General features: G+C 35.2%; 1 protein-coding gene across 4 annotated transcripts in view; it reads right to left on the bottom strand.

The window, feature by feature from the left end:
• Window positions 1-13471, bottom strand: part of VPS13C (vacuolar protein sorting 13 homolog C) — a 190067-nt gene that overhangs the window by 34963 nt on the left and 141633 nt on the right. For all 4 annotated transcript variants that reach the window (XR_749201.2, XR_749202.2, XM_010374226.2 and 1 more), the window contains one exon: window positions 3496-3731. Coding sequence is in view for 2 of the 4 variants with exons in the window: in XM_010374226.2 (XP_010372528.1) it covers window positions 3496-3731 (236 nt within the window). In the remaining 2 variants the exon portion in view is untranslated. The remainder of the gene's footprint in view (window positions 1-3495; window positions 3732-13471) is intronic.

The raw sequence follows: 13471 nt of genomic DNA, 5'->3' as shown, positions 1-13471 counted from the left end.
GGCCAAACTTTGCTGGCACCTGAATTAGAGAATACTAAAATCTATAATACTTTACTTTACATAGCTTGTTTATATTAGTCAATGGTAGTGTTAACAATGTTCTAACTATAAAATGCATTTAGAGGATACCAGTCGATGAAGGCACTGAATAAAATATCTACTATAGACAATATAAATCCAACATTATTCATGATAAAAACTCTGAGACAACTTAAAGGGGAACTTCCTCAACTTGATAAAGAGCACCTACAAAAAACCTATAGCTAACATCACAGTGAGAAACCAGATGCTTTCCCACCAAGATTAGGAACAAGGCAAGTATGTCCACTCTCAACTATTCCCACCTTAACATAGTACTGAAGTCCAAGATGTGGTAAGACAAGAAAGTAAAGTTGGGAGTGAAGAAATCAAGTGCCTATGTTCACATTTGACATGACTGTCTAAACAGAAAATCCCAAAGAATCAACCCAAAAACTCTGGTAACTAATAAGAAATTATAACAACATTGCAAAAATATAAGGTTAATATACAAGTCAATTGCTTTCTTACATGCCAGCAATAAACAATTAAAATTTAAAATAAAAACAGAATACCATTTACATTAGCACCAAAGAAACAAACACTTAGGTATAAACAAAATCTAATACAAAGTGTATGTGATCTAAATGAGGAAACTACCAAAGTCTTTCAACAAATTATGTTGGAACACCCGGACATCCATATGCAATAAAGCAAATCTAGACACACAGCTTTCATCTTTCACAAAAAATAACTCAAACTGGATTAGACTTAAATGTAAGTTTGAGATCAGCCTAGACAACATGGTGAAATTCCATCTCCACAAAGACATAAAAAATATCAGCCTGGCATGGTGGCACGTGCCTGTAGTCCCAGCTACTCAGGAGGCTGAGGTGGGAGGACTGCTTGAGCCTAGCTGGCAGAGGTTGCAGTGAGCGGTGATTACAACACTGCACTCCAGCCTGGGCAATAGAGTGATACTCTGTCTCAAAAACAAATAAATACATACATACATAAAAATAAATAAATAAAAAACACAAAATTATAAAACTCCTAGAAGATAATAGGAGGAAATCTCGGTAACTTTGGGTATAGTGAAGACTTCTTATATACAACACCAAAAGCACAATCCATGAAGGAAAATAATTGATAAGTCTGATGTAAAATATAAAATTTCTGCTGTTAAAAACAGTTAAGAGAATAAAGAGATAAGCCACAGACTGGGAAATAGTATTTGCAAAACACATATCTGATAGAAGATTAGTATCCAAAATAAACAAAGAACCCTTAAAACTCAACATTAAGAAAATAACCTAATTTTAAAATGGACAAAAGATTTGAACAGGTGGCTCAGGAAAGAAGATATATAGATGGCAAATAAGCATATGAACAGATCCTCAACATCATGTCTCATCAGAAAACTGCAAAGTAAAGCAATGACATACTACTATATATCCTTATTAAAATAGCTAAAATCCAAAACACTGACAATACCAAATTTTGGCAAGGATGTGGAACTCTTTGCCAAAGAGTTCCAAACTCTTCCACAGGAACTCTCATTTATTGCTGGTGGGAATGCAAAATGACGCAGCCACTTTGTAAGATAATTCGATATTTCTTACAAAACTAAACATACTTTTATCATATGATCCAGCAATCACATTCCTTGGCACTTACTCCAAAGAGGAGAAAAACATATGTCTACACAAAAACTTGCACATGAATGTTTATAACAGCTTTATTCATAATTGCCAAAATGTGGAAGCAACCAAGATCTCCTTCAATAGTTGAATGGATAAACAAACTGGAGTAATAGTCCATTCATACAATGGACTATTTAGTAAAAAGAAATGAGCTGTCAAGCCATGAAAAGAAACAAAGGAACCTTAAAAGCATATTGCCAGGTGAAAGAAGTTAATCTGAATAGGTTACATACTGTTTGATTCCAACTATATGAAATTCTGAAAAAAGAAAAACTTTGGAGACAATAAAAAGATCAGCGGTTTCCAAAGGTTTAGAAGAGGAATGGAGGGATTAACAGGAGGAAGCTGAGAGACTTTTAGGGCAGTGAAACTATCTTATATAATACTGTAATGGTGAATACAGCTTATTATGCATTTTTCAGAACTCATAGAATGTACAACACAGAGAGTAATACTTAACATTAGATACAGAAGTTAGATAATAATGAAGTTAGATAATAATGTAGTATCAGTATTAGCTCATCAATAGTAACAAATGTACCACACTACTGCAAGATGTTAGTAACAGGGGAAAGAAGAGTGTGGGTATATGAAAACTCTTTATTTTACACAGTTTTTCTCTAGACAAAAGGCTGCTCAAAAAAAAGTCTGTTTTTTAAAATTATGTAACTGCTGTTGTTCCTTTGGAAATCTAGATTTCACTGAATGTGTACCATGTCATAAAAAAGGTAATGAAGTTATTTTAGATAAATTTTTAAATGTTCTTATAAAGGTGCACCTGACAAACTAGGACAGCATATACAATATTAAAGTAAAAAGCTTTATCAAAGAACAAAACGGAAAACTGGACCTATATAACTAAAAATGATTATCATACTTAGTTTAAAAATACCATATAATACTGAAATATATAACAAAGAATGCATTGCCTATATGCATATAAATATATTAACATTATATTAATAGTATGTATGATACCGTTTATAATCATTAGTTTGTCAGGTGTTGTGCAAAGTTCATTACATAGATTATCTATTTACTTTTCTCCTTAATTTGCTTTTCTTTCCCCAAACGTGCTTATTGATAGATCCTATCGTGGTTATATTTGGTATCACGTCAACCATTCCACCCATCAGCCTCCAAAAAAGAATAAGCCTTTTACCAAATTCAGTGTGATTTTTAAAATCAACTAAATATTCTAATATTTTTCTTACACAGATTTAAATAGAACTACAGAAAATAACTGGTCCCATAACTATTACAAAATTCTAAATGGCCACCCATTAAAGATTATGTACTCATATCAAATACTGCCTCCTCTCTGAACCTTGTTTTCAATTTGTTTCTGTTTCCTCTGACTCTTGACAGTTTCTCCAACCTCTACTGCACAAACTAGTCACTTATACCTCTGTATTTCCATTGCACACGTACATCCTTCTTTGCACATCCTTTCCTTTTCTATTTTTGCGACTCATTAAACACACACACACACACACACACACACACACACACACAAGGACAAGGAAAGAAACAAACCACTTTTTTCCCCACCAACTGACAATGAGTATTGTGAAGACAAAGACAGCATCTTAGTCATCTTTATATCCTCGGGGCTTTTCAACAAACAGTTCAAAGAATTATTCAGTAAGTTTTACTGAATAAATATACAGCATACGAAAGTCAAACCAGGTATCTTTTTACTTTCCTCAAATGGGCTATTATCAACTCAATGCCTTTTAAAGGTTTAGGATGTCTTATTTTCCTTCTTGCATACCTGGTTATCCCAATATATGAAACTTCCTGCTTGCTTTCATTGTTAACCAGTGAAAGCCCAAGACTGTGGAGAGACAAGTTTATTTCATAATCAGCCTGTTCCATTTCTTCTGCCTGTAGTGCTTTGGAAACCAAGGCAACATCATCGGTGAAAAGCAAAACTCTCTGGCGCCCATCTAGAAATGATACCCAGTGTATCTGGATGTTTGCATCATATGGAAACTGTCCACATTCATCCTGGGAAAAAGAAAGACTTTTCATTAAACCCACACATAGTAACTTTTTATTATATAAAATTGAACTATAATAACTGAGAAAGATTGAAAAAGTTTAAGAAGCACTACTAAAATTGAAAAATTCTAACCATCAAAATGACATAAATTAAATTAAGTTATAATCTATTTTAAAATATACTCACGAATTATTTTCAAAAACTAAGACTAATAGTACATAGTTTTTTAATATCTTAGTGTGAATTACCAATTGAGTGCTGAAAGGGCACAGAGCAGGATTTTCAAGAGGATACTTTGGTGGCACCAATGCAATAAGATGATTATTTGTCTCCAAGCTGGAGAACAGAATGGTTCAGAAGTTTTATCAGAAATGTAACCTTAGGCCAGGTGTGGTGGCTCACGCCTATAATCCCAGCAATTTGGGAGGCTGAAGCGGGTGGATCACCTGAGGTCAGGAGTTCGAGACCAGCCTGGCCAACATGGTGAAACCCCATCTCTAATAAAAATACAAAAATTAGCCAGGCATGGTGGCGGGCGCCTGTAATCCCGGCTACTCAGGAGGCTGAGGCAGGAGAACTGCTTGAACTCAGGAGGCAGAGGTTACAGTAAGCTGAGATAGCGTTACTGCACTCCAGCCTGGACGACGGGAGCAACACTATGTCTCAAAAAAAAAAAAAAAAAAAAGAAAAAGAAAAAAAGAAATGTAACCTCAGACAAAACCAGCCTAGCTTATTTTTATGTTTTCATGATCTATAACATAGGAAATATTTATGTGAATCACACTGGTGACGCACTTAAAATGTATGTAGCACTTAAAAATATAAGGCTTGATTTGGTCAGTGTTTTCAGAGGTTAAAATAATAAATTCCACTTCCTTCTAGGTTTAATGAAAATAGAACAGCTCATTTCAATAAGCAGTACAAGTACCTACTATGTACTTTCCATTCCATGCTTTCCAGGGGAGAAAACAAAAAACAAAAACAACTGAAGTTACCACGAGCATAAGAACAGTTGAGCGTCACTAACGTTCAAAATTTACTAATACTTTCAAGGTATATTATACAATCAAAGAAGCCTGCCCAGTTTTTTTATTCTAACAAGAGATCAAATTTTCAAACATACCTATTAAGAAGGTGAATTCTATATCTGTAAACTACAAAATGTGCTATGTATCTTAGTTCACAGTTATTCTTCCAATATTATTTGACTCTGGGTTTTCATCTATTTCTTGTGTTAAAAATTAAATGAAGTACAATAAAATATCCCCAGGTGATAGTGTTTCAGTTAATTTCTAGCATTTTAAGTTTTACATGTTGATGCAATACTATTCATTGCATGAAGGTTTATGGCTATCACTCCTTCTTTGTCACATTATCATTATCTATTTAATAATTTTGCTTTGAAATGGTCAGAAATTAAAATCAACAGAGGGTGATACCTCCAAAATGGAAGAGTAGAAGCAATGTGGCTTCACTCTTTATCACAGAAAACCAAACATAAACTTCTAGTGCCAAGATTATCACCAGCAATATCCCAGAACTTGAACCTGAGGCTGACACAATTCCTGGAGCCACAGAGAAGAGAAAGGCTCCACGCAGATGGTAAGAGAAATGAATTTCTCTACCTACAATGCCTCTCCCCAAATCTGCTTGGCACTGCATGCAGGAAATTCCTCTTTGGCTCACAATTTCTACACTGGATAAAGTGAGATCAAAGCAGAAAGCCAGCTTTCCCACATCTTGGGTTTTCTTGCAGGAAAACCACTCCTGACTCAGCCCATGGGAAGCATCACAAGTGCCTTAGGAAGAAAAACCCCCAGTGGAAGCTACAGGCAAAGATGGGAAGCAGGATTAAAAACTCCAGCCCAAGAATTTCTGCTCTTTATTTCAGCCAAAGGAGATGCCTATTCAGAGTGGCTGTTCAGCAGCACAACATTGTGGGAGGCACAGTCCATAAATCTTCTGAGGAGGAACCACTGGGCAGCCTTCCTATATAGCTGGGATATCCCCTTTGAGATGCAACCCCCTCCCCACCACTAGAGACAGTACTGCCAAATGTTTCTGAGAACTGAAGCAAACCAGGACTTATGCCACCATCTAGTGCTAATAATAGGAAGCAGTGATCTAGGATAAAGGAGACCCATAGGCAACTGCAAAGGACCTCTAAGCAAACATACTCTAGAAAGACCAAAACAAGCCAGAGAACAAACACTGGAATAAATAAATAATCCTTCAGTGTAAAGCCATAGACGCGTATCCACAAAAAGAAAGAACAAGCAGGGAACCATGGCCTCCCCAAACAGACAAAGCAAAGTGCCAGTGACAAACTGATAAGACAGCCACGTGTAAGTTCTCAGATCAAGAATTCAAAGTAGCAATTCTAGGAAAGTCAGCAACTTCCAAGACAACACAGAAAAACAATTAAGAAATTTATCAGAGAAACTGAAACAGATTGAAATAATAAAATTAAACAGAAATGCTGGAATGACTAAATAAATTTGCTGAACTGAAAAATGTATTACAGGCTCTCAACAGCAGACTGGGTCAAATAGAGGAAGGAATCAGTTAGCTCCAAGACAGGCTATTGGAAAATATACAGAGGAGAAAACAGAATAAAAAAGAGCAAAGAATGCCTGCAAAATATAGAGAATAACCTCAAAAGAGCAAATCTAAGAGTCACTGGTGGTCAAGAGACAGGTGAGAAAGAGCAAGGGGTAGAAAGTTAATTAAAGAATTTATAAGAAAAAACTTTCCCTATTGGAGAAAGATAGAAATATACAAGTAAAGGTCATAGATCACCAAACAGATTCAATCCAAATAAGACTACCCTAAGGCATATAATAATCAAACTCTAAAAGACCTGTGACCAAGACAGGACCCTAAAAGTGACAAAAGAAAAGAAGCAAATAATATATAAAGAAGCTGCAATTTTTCTGGCAACTGACCTCTCAGGAAACCACGCCCTGCAGGAGGCAGTGGGACCACACATTCAAAGTGTTGAAGGGGAAGAAAAACCCTGCAAATGAAGAATATTGTATCCAAAAAAGCTATGTTTCAAACATGACAGAGAGATAAAGTTTTTATCAAACAGAAGCTGAAGGAATTCATTACATCCAGACCCATCCTACTAAAAATGATAAAAGGAGTTCTTCAATATGAAAGAAAATGATGCTAAAATGAAAAAAAAAAATTGGAGGCATAAAACTCACTGATAAAACTAAGCACACAGACAAATTCAGAATAATCTAACACCATAATTGTGGTGTATAATCCACTCATATATCTAGTATGAAGACTAAAAGACAAATGTATCAAGAATAATAATTACAGCAACCTCTTAATATAAAAAAGATATAAATTGAGACAACAGAATATCAAGATGTATGGGGGATGGACTTAAAAGTGTAGCGTTTTTAGTTTTTCCTTTTTGGTTTCCTTGTTTTCCTTTCTGATCAAAGTCACGTTGTCATTTGTTTAAAATAATGTATTGTGACTATGTTTTTTGTAAGCCTCATAGTAACCACAAAGCAAAAACCTATAATAAATACACAAAAAATACAAAGCAATGAACTAAAAACATACTGTCAGAGAAAAACCACTTAACCGTTAAGGAAGACAGTAAGAAAAGAAGAAAGAAAGAGAGGCATTATAAAAGAATCAGAAAGGCTGCGAGCAGTGGCTCATGCCTGTAATCCTAGCACCTTGGGAGGCTGAGGTGGACGGATTGCCTGAGGTCAGGAGTTTGAGACCAGTCTGGCCAACATGGCGAAACCCTGTCTCTACTAAAAATACAAAAAAATTAGCCAGGTGTGGTGGTGTGCACCTGTAATCCCAGCTACTAGGGAAGGCTGAGGCAGGGGAATCGCTTGAACCAAGCAGGTGGAGGTTATAGTAAGCTGAGATTGCACCACTGCACTCCAGCCTGGGCAACAGAGCGAGACTCTGTCTCAAAACAAAAAACAAACAAACAAAAAACAGAAATCCTATAACAAAATGGCAGTAGTACGTCCTTAGTTATCAATAATAACAATGAATGTAAATAGACTAAATTCTTCAATTAATAGAAATGGAGTGGCTGTGTAAATAAAAAAAATAGGGCACAACTATATGTTGTCTACCAGAAACACATTTCACCTATAAAGACACACATAAGTTGAAAGTGAAGGGATAGAAAAAGATATTCCACACAAATGGAAATCAAGAAAAAAAGAGTAGGAGTAGCTATACTTATATCAGATAAAAAGGATTTCAAGGCTAAGATTGTAAAAAGAGACAAAGTCACTACATAATGATAAAGAGGTCAATTCAGCAAGAGGATATAACAGTTGTAAATATATGTACCCAACATCAGGGCAGCCAAATATATAAAGAAAATAATAACAGATCTAAAGGAAGAGATACAATATTAATAGGGGACTTCAACACCCCCACTCTCAGTAATAGAGAGATCATCCAGACAGAAAATCAACAAAGAAACACTGGAGTTAAACTACACTTTAGACCAAATGGACCTAACAGACATATACCAAACATTTCATCCAACTGCTGCAGAATATACAATTTTCTTATCAGCACACGGACCATATGGTAGGCCACAAAACAAGTCTCAAAAAATTCAAAAAAGTTGAAATTATATCAAGTATCTTTTCTGTCCATAATGGAATAAAACTGGAAATCAATAACAAGAGGAAGTTGTAAAGTATAAAAACACATAGAAATTAAATAATATATTCCTGAACAATAAGTCAATTAAGAAATCAAGAAGGAAATATAAAATTTTCTTAAACCAAATGAAAATGGAAACACAACATATCAAAATCTATAGGATACAGCAAAAGCAGCATGAAGAAGGCATTTTACAGCAATAAATGCCTACATCAAAAAAGTAGAAAGATTTCAAATAAACAGCCTATCAATATACCTTAAGAATCTAGAAAAGAATAAACCAAAACCAAAATTAGTAGAAGGAAAAAATAATAAAGATCAGAGCAGAAATAAATAATACTGAGACTAAAAAACACAAAAGATCAAAGAAACAAAAAGTTTTTTGAAAAGATAAAATGGACAAACTTTTAGACTACAAAAAAAGAGAAGACCTCAAATAAATAAAATCAGGCATGAATAAGGAGACATAACAATTGATACCAAGGAAATACAAAAGGATCATTGGAGACTATTTTGAACAACTATCTGCCAACAAATTGGAAAACAGAGAAGACAGAGATAAATTTCTGGACACATACAGTCTACTAATAATGAACCCTGAAGAAACAGAAAACCTAACTGGAAGACATCATGTTAAGTGAAATAAGCCAGGAACAGAAAGTTAAACACTGCATGTTCTCACTCATATGTGGTAGCTAAAAAACAGTTGGTCTCATAGAAGTAAAAATTAGAACAGCAGATACTAGAGGCTGGGAAGGATAGGGAGAAGTGGGGATAGGGAAAGATTTCTTTCTTTTTTTTTTTTTTTTGAGGCGGAGTTTTTGTATTTTTAGTAGAGACGGGGTTTCACCATGTTAGCCAGGATGGTCTCGATCTCCTGACCTCGTGATCCGCCCGTCTCGGCCTCCCAAAGTGCTGGGATTACAGGCTTGAGCCACCGCGCCCGGCCAAGATTTCCTAAAGGATACAAAATTACAGCAAGATAGGAGGAATCAGTTCTAGTGTTCTACAGCATTGTAGGATGATTATAGTTAACAATATTATTACATAGTTTCATATAGCTAGTAGAAAAAGGATGCTGAATGTTCCCAACACAAAGAAATGATAAATGTTTGAGATATGAATATGTTAACTACCCTGATCTAATCACTATACATTACAGATATATCACAATATCATTATGTACCCCATAAGTATGTACAATTATTATGTGTCAATTTTTAAAAATTATTTTAAAAGAAACACAAAGCCTGAGCAGACCAATAACAAGTAACAAGATCAAAGCAATAACAAAAAGTCTTCCCTCAAAGAAAAGCCAAGGACCTGATGGCTTCACTGCTGAATTCTACCAAACACTTAAAAAAAATGAACTAATAACCATTCTACTCAAACTCTTCAAAAAAAAAAAAAAAAAAAAACTGAAGAGCAGGGAATACTTCTGAACTGATTGTACAAGGCCAGCGTTAACCTATTACTAAAACCAGACAAAGATATAACAACAACTACAATCTTCAACAAAATACTAGCAAACAGAATGCAATAACACATTAAAAAGATCCATCACTATTATCAAGTGAGATTCATCCTAGGGATGCAAGGATAGTTCAACACATGCAAACTAACATGATACATGACATTAACAGAATCAAAGACAAAAACCACGTGATCATTTCAACAGATGCTAAAAAAGCATTTGAAAAAAAACTGATACTGCTTCATGAGAAAAGCTCTCAACAAACTAGGTACAGAAGGAACATATCTCAAAATGATAAAGGCTATATAAAACAAACCCACAGCTGGCCGGGCGCGGTGGCTCAAGCCTGTAATCCCAGCACTTTGGGAGGCCGAGACGGGTGGATCACAAGGTCAGGAGATCGAGACCATCCTGGCTAATACGGTGAAACCCCGTCTCTACTAAAGAATACAAAAAACTAGCCGGGCGACGAGGCGGACGCCTGTAGTCCCAGCTACTTGGGAGGCGGAGGCAGGAGAATGGTGTGAACCTGGGAGGCGGAGCTTGCAGTGAGCTGAGATCCGGCCACCGCACTCCAGCCTGGGCGACAGAGCCAGACTCCGTCTCAAAAAAAAAAAAAAAAAAAAAAAAACCCACAGCTAACATCATACTGAAGAGGGAAAATTTGAAAGCCATTCCTCTAAGATTTAGAACAACACAAGGATGCCCACTTTCACCATTTTTATTTCACATAGTGAAGTCCTAGTCAAAGCCCTTCCGCAAGAGAAAGAAAAAAAAGGCATCCAAATTTGGGGAAAAAAAAAAAGTCAAATTATCCTTACTCACAAACAACATATTATATTTAGAAAAACCTAAAGACTCCACACACATTAAAAAAAAAAAAAAAGAAAAACAAAACAAAACCTAACCAAATAGATAAATTTGGTAAAGTTTCAGGATACAAAATCAGTATATAAAAATCAAATGGCTGGGCACAGAGGCTCATGCCTGTAATCGCAGCACTTTCAGAGGTCCAGGCAGGTGGATCGCTTGACCTCAGGAATTTGGGGCCAGCCTTGGCAACATGGCAAAACTCCATCTCTACAGAAAAAAAAAAAAAAAAGCTAGGTTTGATGGTGCACAACTGTAGTCCCTCATATTCGAGAGACTGAGGTGGGAGAATTACTTGAGCCTGGGAGGTTGAGACTGGAGTGAACCATGATCACACCACTGAAACTAAAAATAGAACTACAATCCAGCAATTCCATTGCTTGGTATATATCCCAATGAAAGGAAATCAGGATATTGAAGCCCAGCCCAGGTGACAGAGACAGACCCTGTCTCCCAAAAAAAAAAAAAAAAAAAAAAAAAAAAAAAAACAATTGCATAGCTTTATGCCAACAACAAACAAACTAGAAAAGAAATCAAGAAAGCAATACCATTTACAATAGCTACGAAAAATATATAAAATACCTAGGAATAATATTTGACCAAAATGTACAAAGCTATGAAACACTAATGAAAAAAATAAAATAAGACACCAAAAAATGAAGAGATATCCCTTATTCATGGTTTAAAAGAATTTAATATTGTTAAAATGTCTCTACTACCCAAAGCGATCTACAAGACCAATGCAATCCCTATCAAAATACCAATGATATTCTTTACATAAACAGAGAAAACCTAAAATTCATATGGAACCTGAATAGCCAAAGTAATCCTGAACAAAAAGAATAAAGCTGGACATACCACACTAACTGACTTCAAAATATACCAAAGTTATAGTAACCAAAACATTTTGGTAGTGGCATAAAAACAGACCAATGGAACAGAATAGACAACCCGGAAATAAATCCATGCATTTACAGCCAACTCAGCTTCAACAAAGGCGGCACGAGAATATACTGGAAAAAGACAGTGTCTTCAATAAATGGTGCTGGGAAAACTGGATAACCAGGTGCTGCAGGAGAATTAAACTAGACCCCTACCTCTTGCCATATGCAAAAATAAAACTGAAATAGATTAAAGACTTAAATCTGGGACCTGATACCATAGAACTATTTAAAGAAAACATTGGGGAAATGCTTTGGGACATTGGCCTAGGCAAAGACTTTTTGGATAAGACCTCAAAAGCACAATCAACACAAGTAAAAACAAACATATAGGATTACATTAAGCTAAAAGGCTGCACAGTAAAGGAATCAACAGAGTAGAAATATACAGAAAGAAAGAAATTATTTGCAAACTACCTGTCTAATAAGAGATTAATAACCAGAAAATATAAGGAACTCAAAATACTCCACAAGCTTGGCAGAGGTCTTTGAATTCCTTAAAAAAACAAAAAAAAACAAAAAACAAAAACCCTGATTTAAAAACAGGCAAAAGATCTGAATAGGCATATCTCAAATGGCAATGGCAAACATGTCTATGAAGAAATGTTCAACATTATTAAACACCAGGGAAATGCAAGTCAAAACCACAATGAGATTATCTCACCCCAGTTAGAGGCTTTAATTAAAAAAAAAAAAAAGATAGATGTTGGCATGGAAGTAGAGAAAGGGGAACACTTGTATAGTGTTGATGGGAATGTAAGTAGAGCTACATGGAAAACAGTATGGAGTTTCCTCAAAAAACTAAAAATAGAACTACAATCCAGCAATTCCATTGCTTGGTATATATCCCAATGAAAGGAAATCAGGATATTGAAGGGATATCTGCAGTCCCATATTTTTTGCAGCATTATTCACAATAGCTAAGATATGGAACCAACCTAAATGTCCATCAATAGATGAATGGATAAAGAAAATGTGCTACATATACAGAATGCAATATTATTCAGTAATAAAAATGACTGAAATCCTGTCAAATATTGCAGCAATATGGATAGGACTGGAGGTCACATGTTAAGTGAAGTCAGTCAGGTACAGAAAAACAAATAGCGCATGTTCTCACTCATATGTGGGAGCTAAAAAAAAAAGTGTATTTTATTTGATAGAGAGTTGATGTTGGTTACCAAAGGATGAGAAGGGGATGGGAGGGAACAAGAGAGGTTGGTTAGTGGGTACAAAAATATAGTCAGAAGGAGTAAGATCTTGTGTTAGCTAGTACAGTAGGGTTACTATAGTTAACAATAATGTATTCTATAGCTCGAAATAGCTAGAAGAGAAGATTTGGAATGCTCCCAACATAAAGAGAAATGTTTACAGTGGTAGATATGCCAATTACTCCAATTTGATTATTGCACATTTTATGTATGTATCAAAATATCACATGTACCCCTCAAAAATGTACAACTATTATGTATGAATTTTTAAAAAGAAAGAAATTAAAATCAACAAATTTACTTTGTTTTTACTTCCATTTGCTTGTTACATCTCTACCATCTCTCTTCATGGTTATAATTTTCTGTTAGCATGGCTGAAACAGAACTCTTGTAAACAACTTACAGTTAAATCTTATTTTTTAATTTAATCTGAATGTTTTTATCTTTTAATAGAATTTAAACCATTTTCATTTACTGACATAACTGATGGGAAGCATGGTCTAGTAGAAAAAGTTCACAGACTTTGAAGTCAGACAGATCTGATTTTGAATTCCAACCAGCAGTTCAAAGTTCCTATCATAAGA

This window comes from Rhinopithecus roxellana, chromosome 5 (assembly GCF_007565055.1).
Source record: "Rhinopithecus roxellana isolate Shanxi Qingling chromosome 5, ASM756505v1, whole genome shotgun sequence".
NCBI classification, from domain to species: Eukaryota; Metazoa; Chordata; class Mammalia; order Primates; family Cercopithecidae; genus Rhinopithecus; species Rhinopithecus roxellana.
This window is presented reverse-complemented; position numbering and strand designations above follow the sequence as displayed.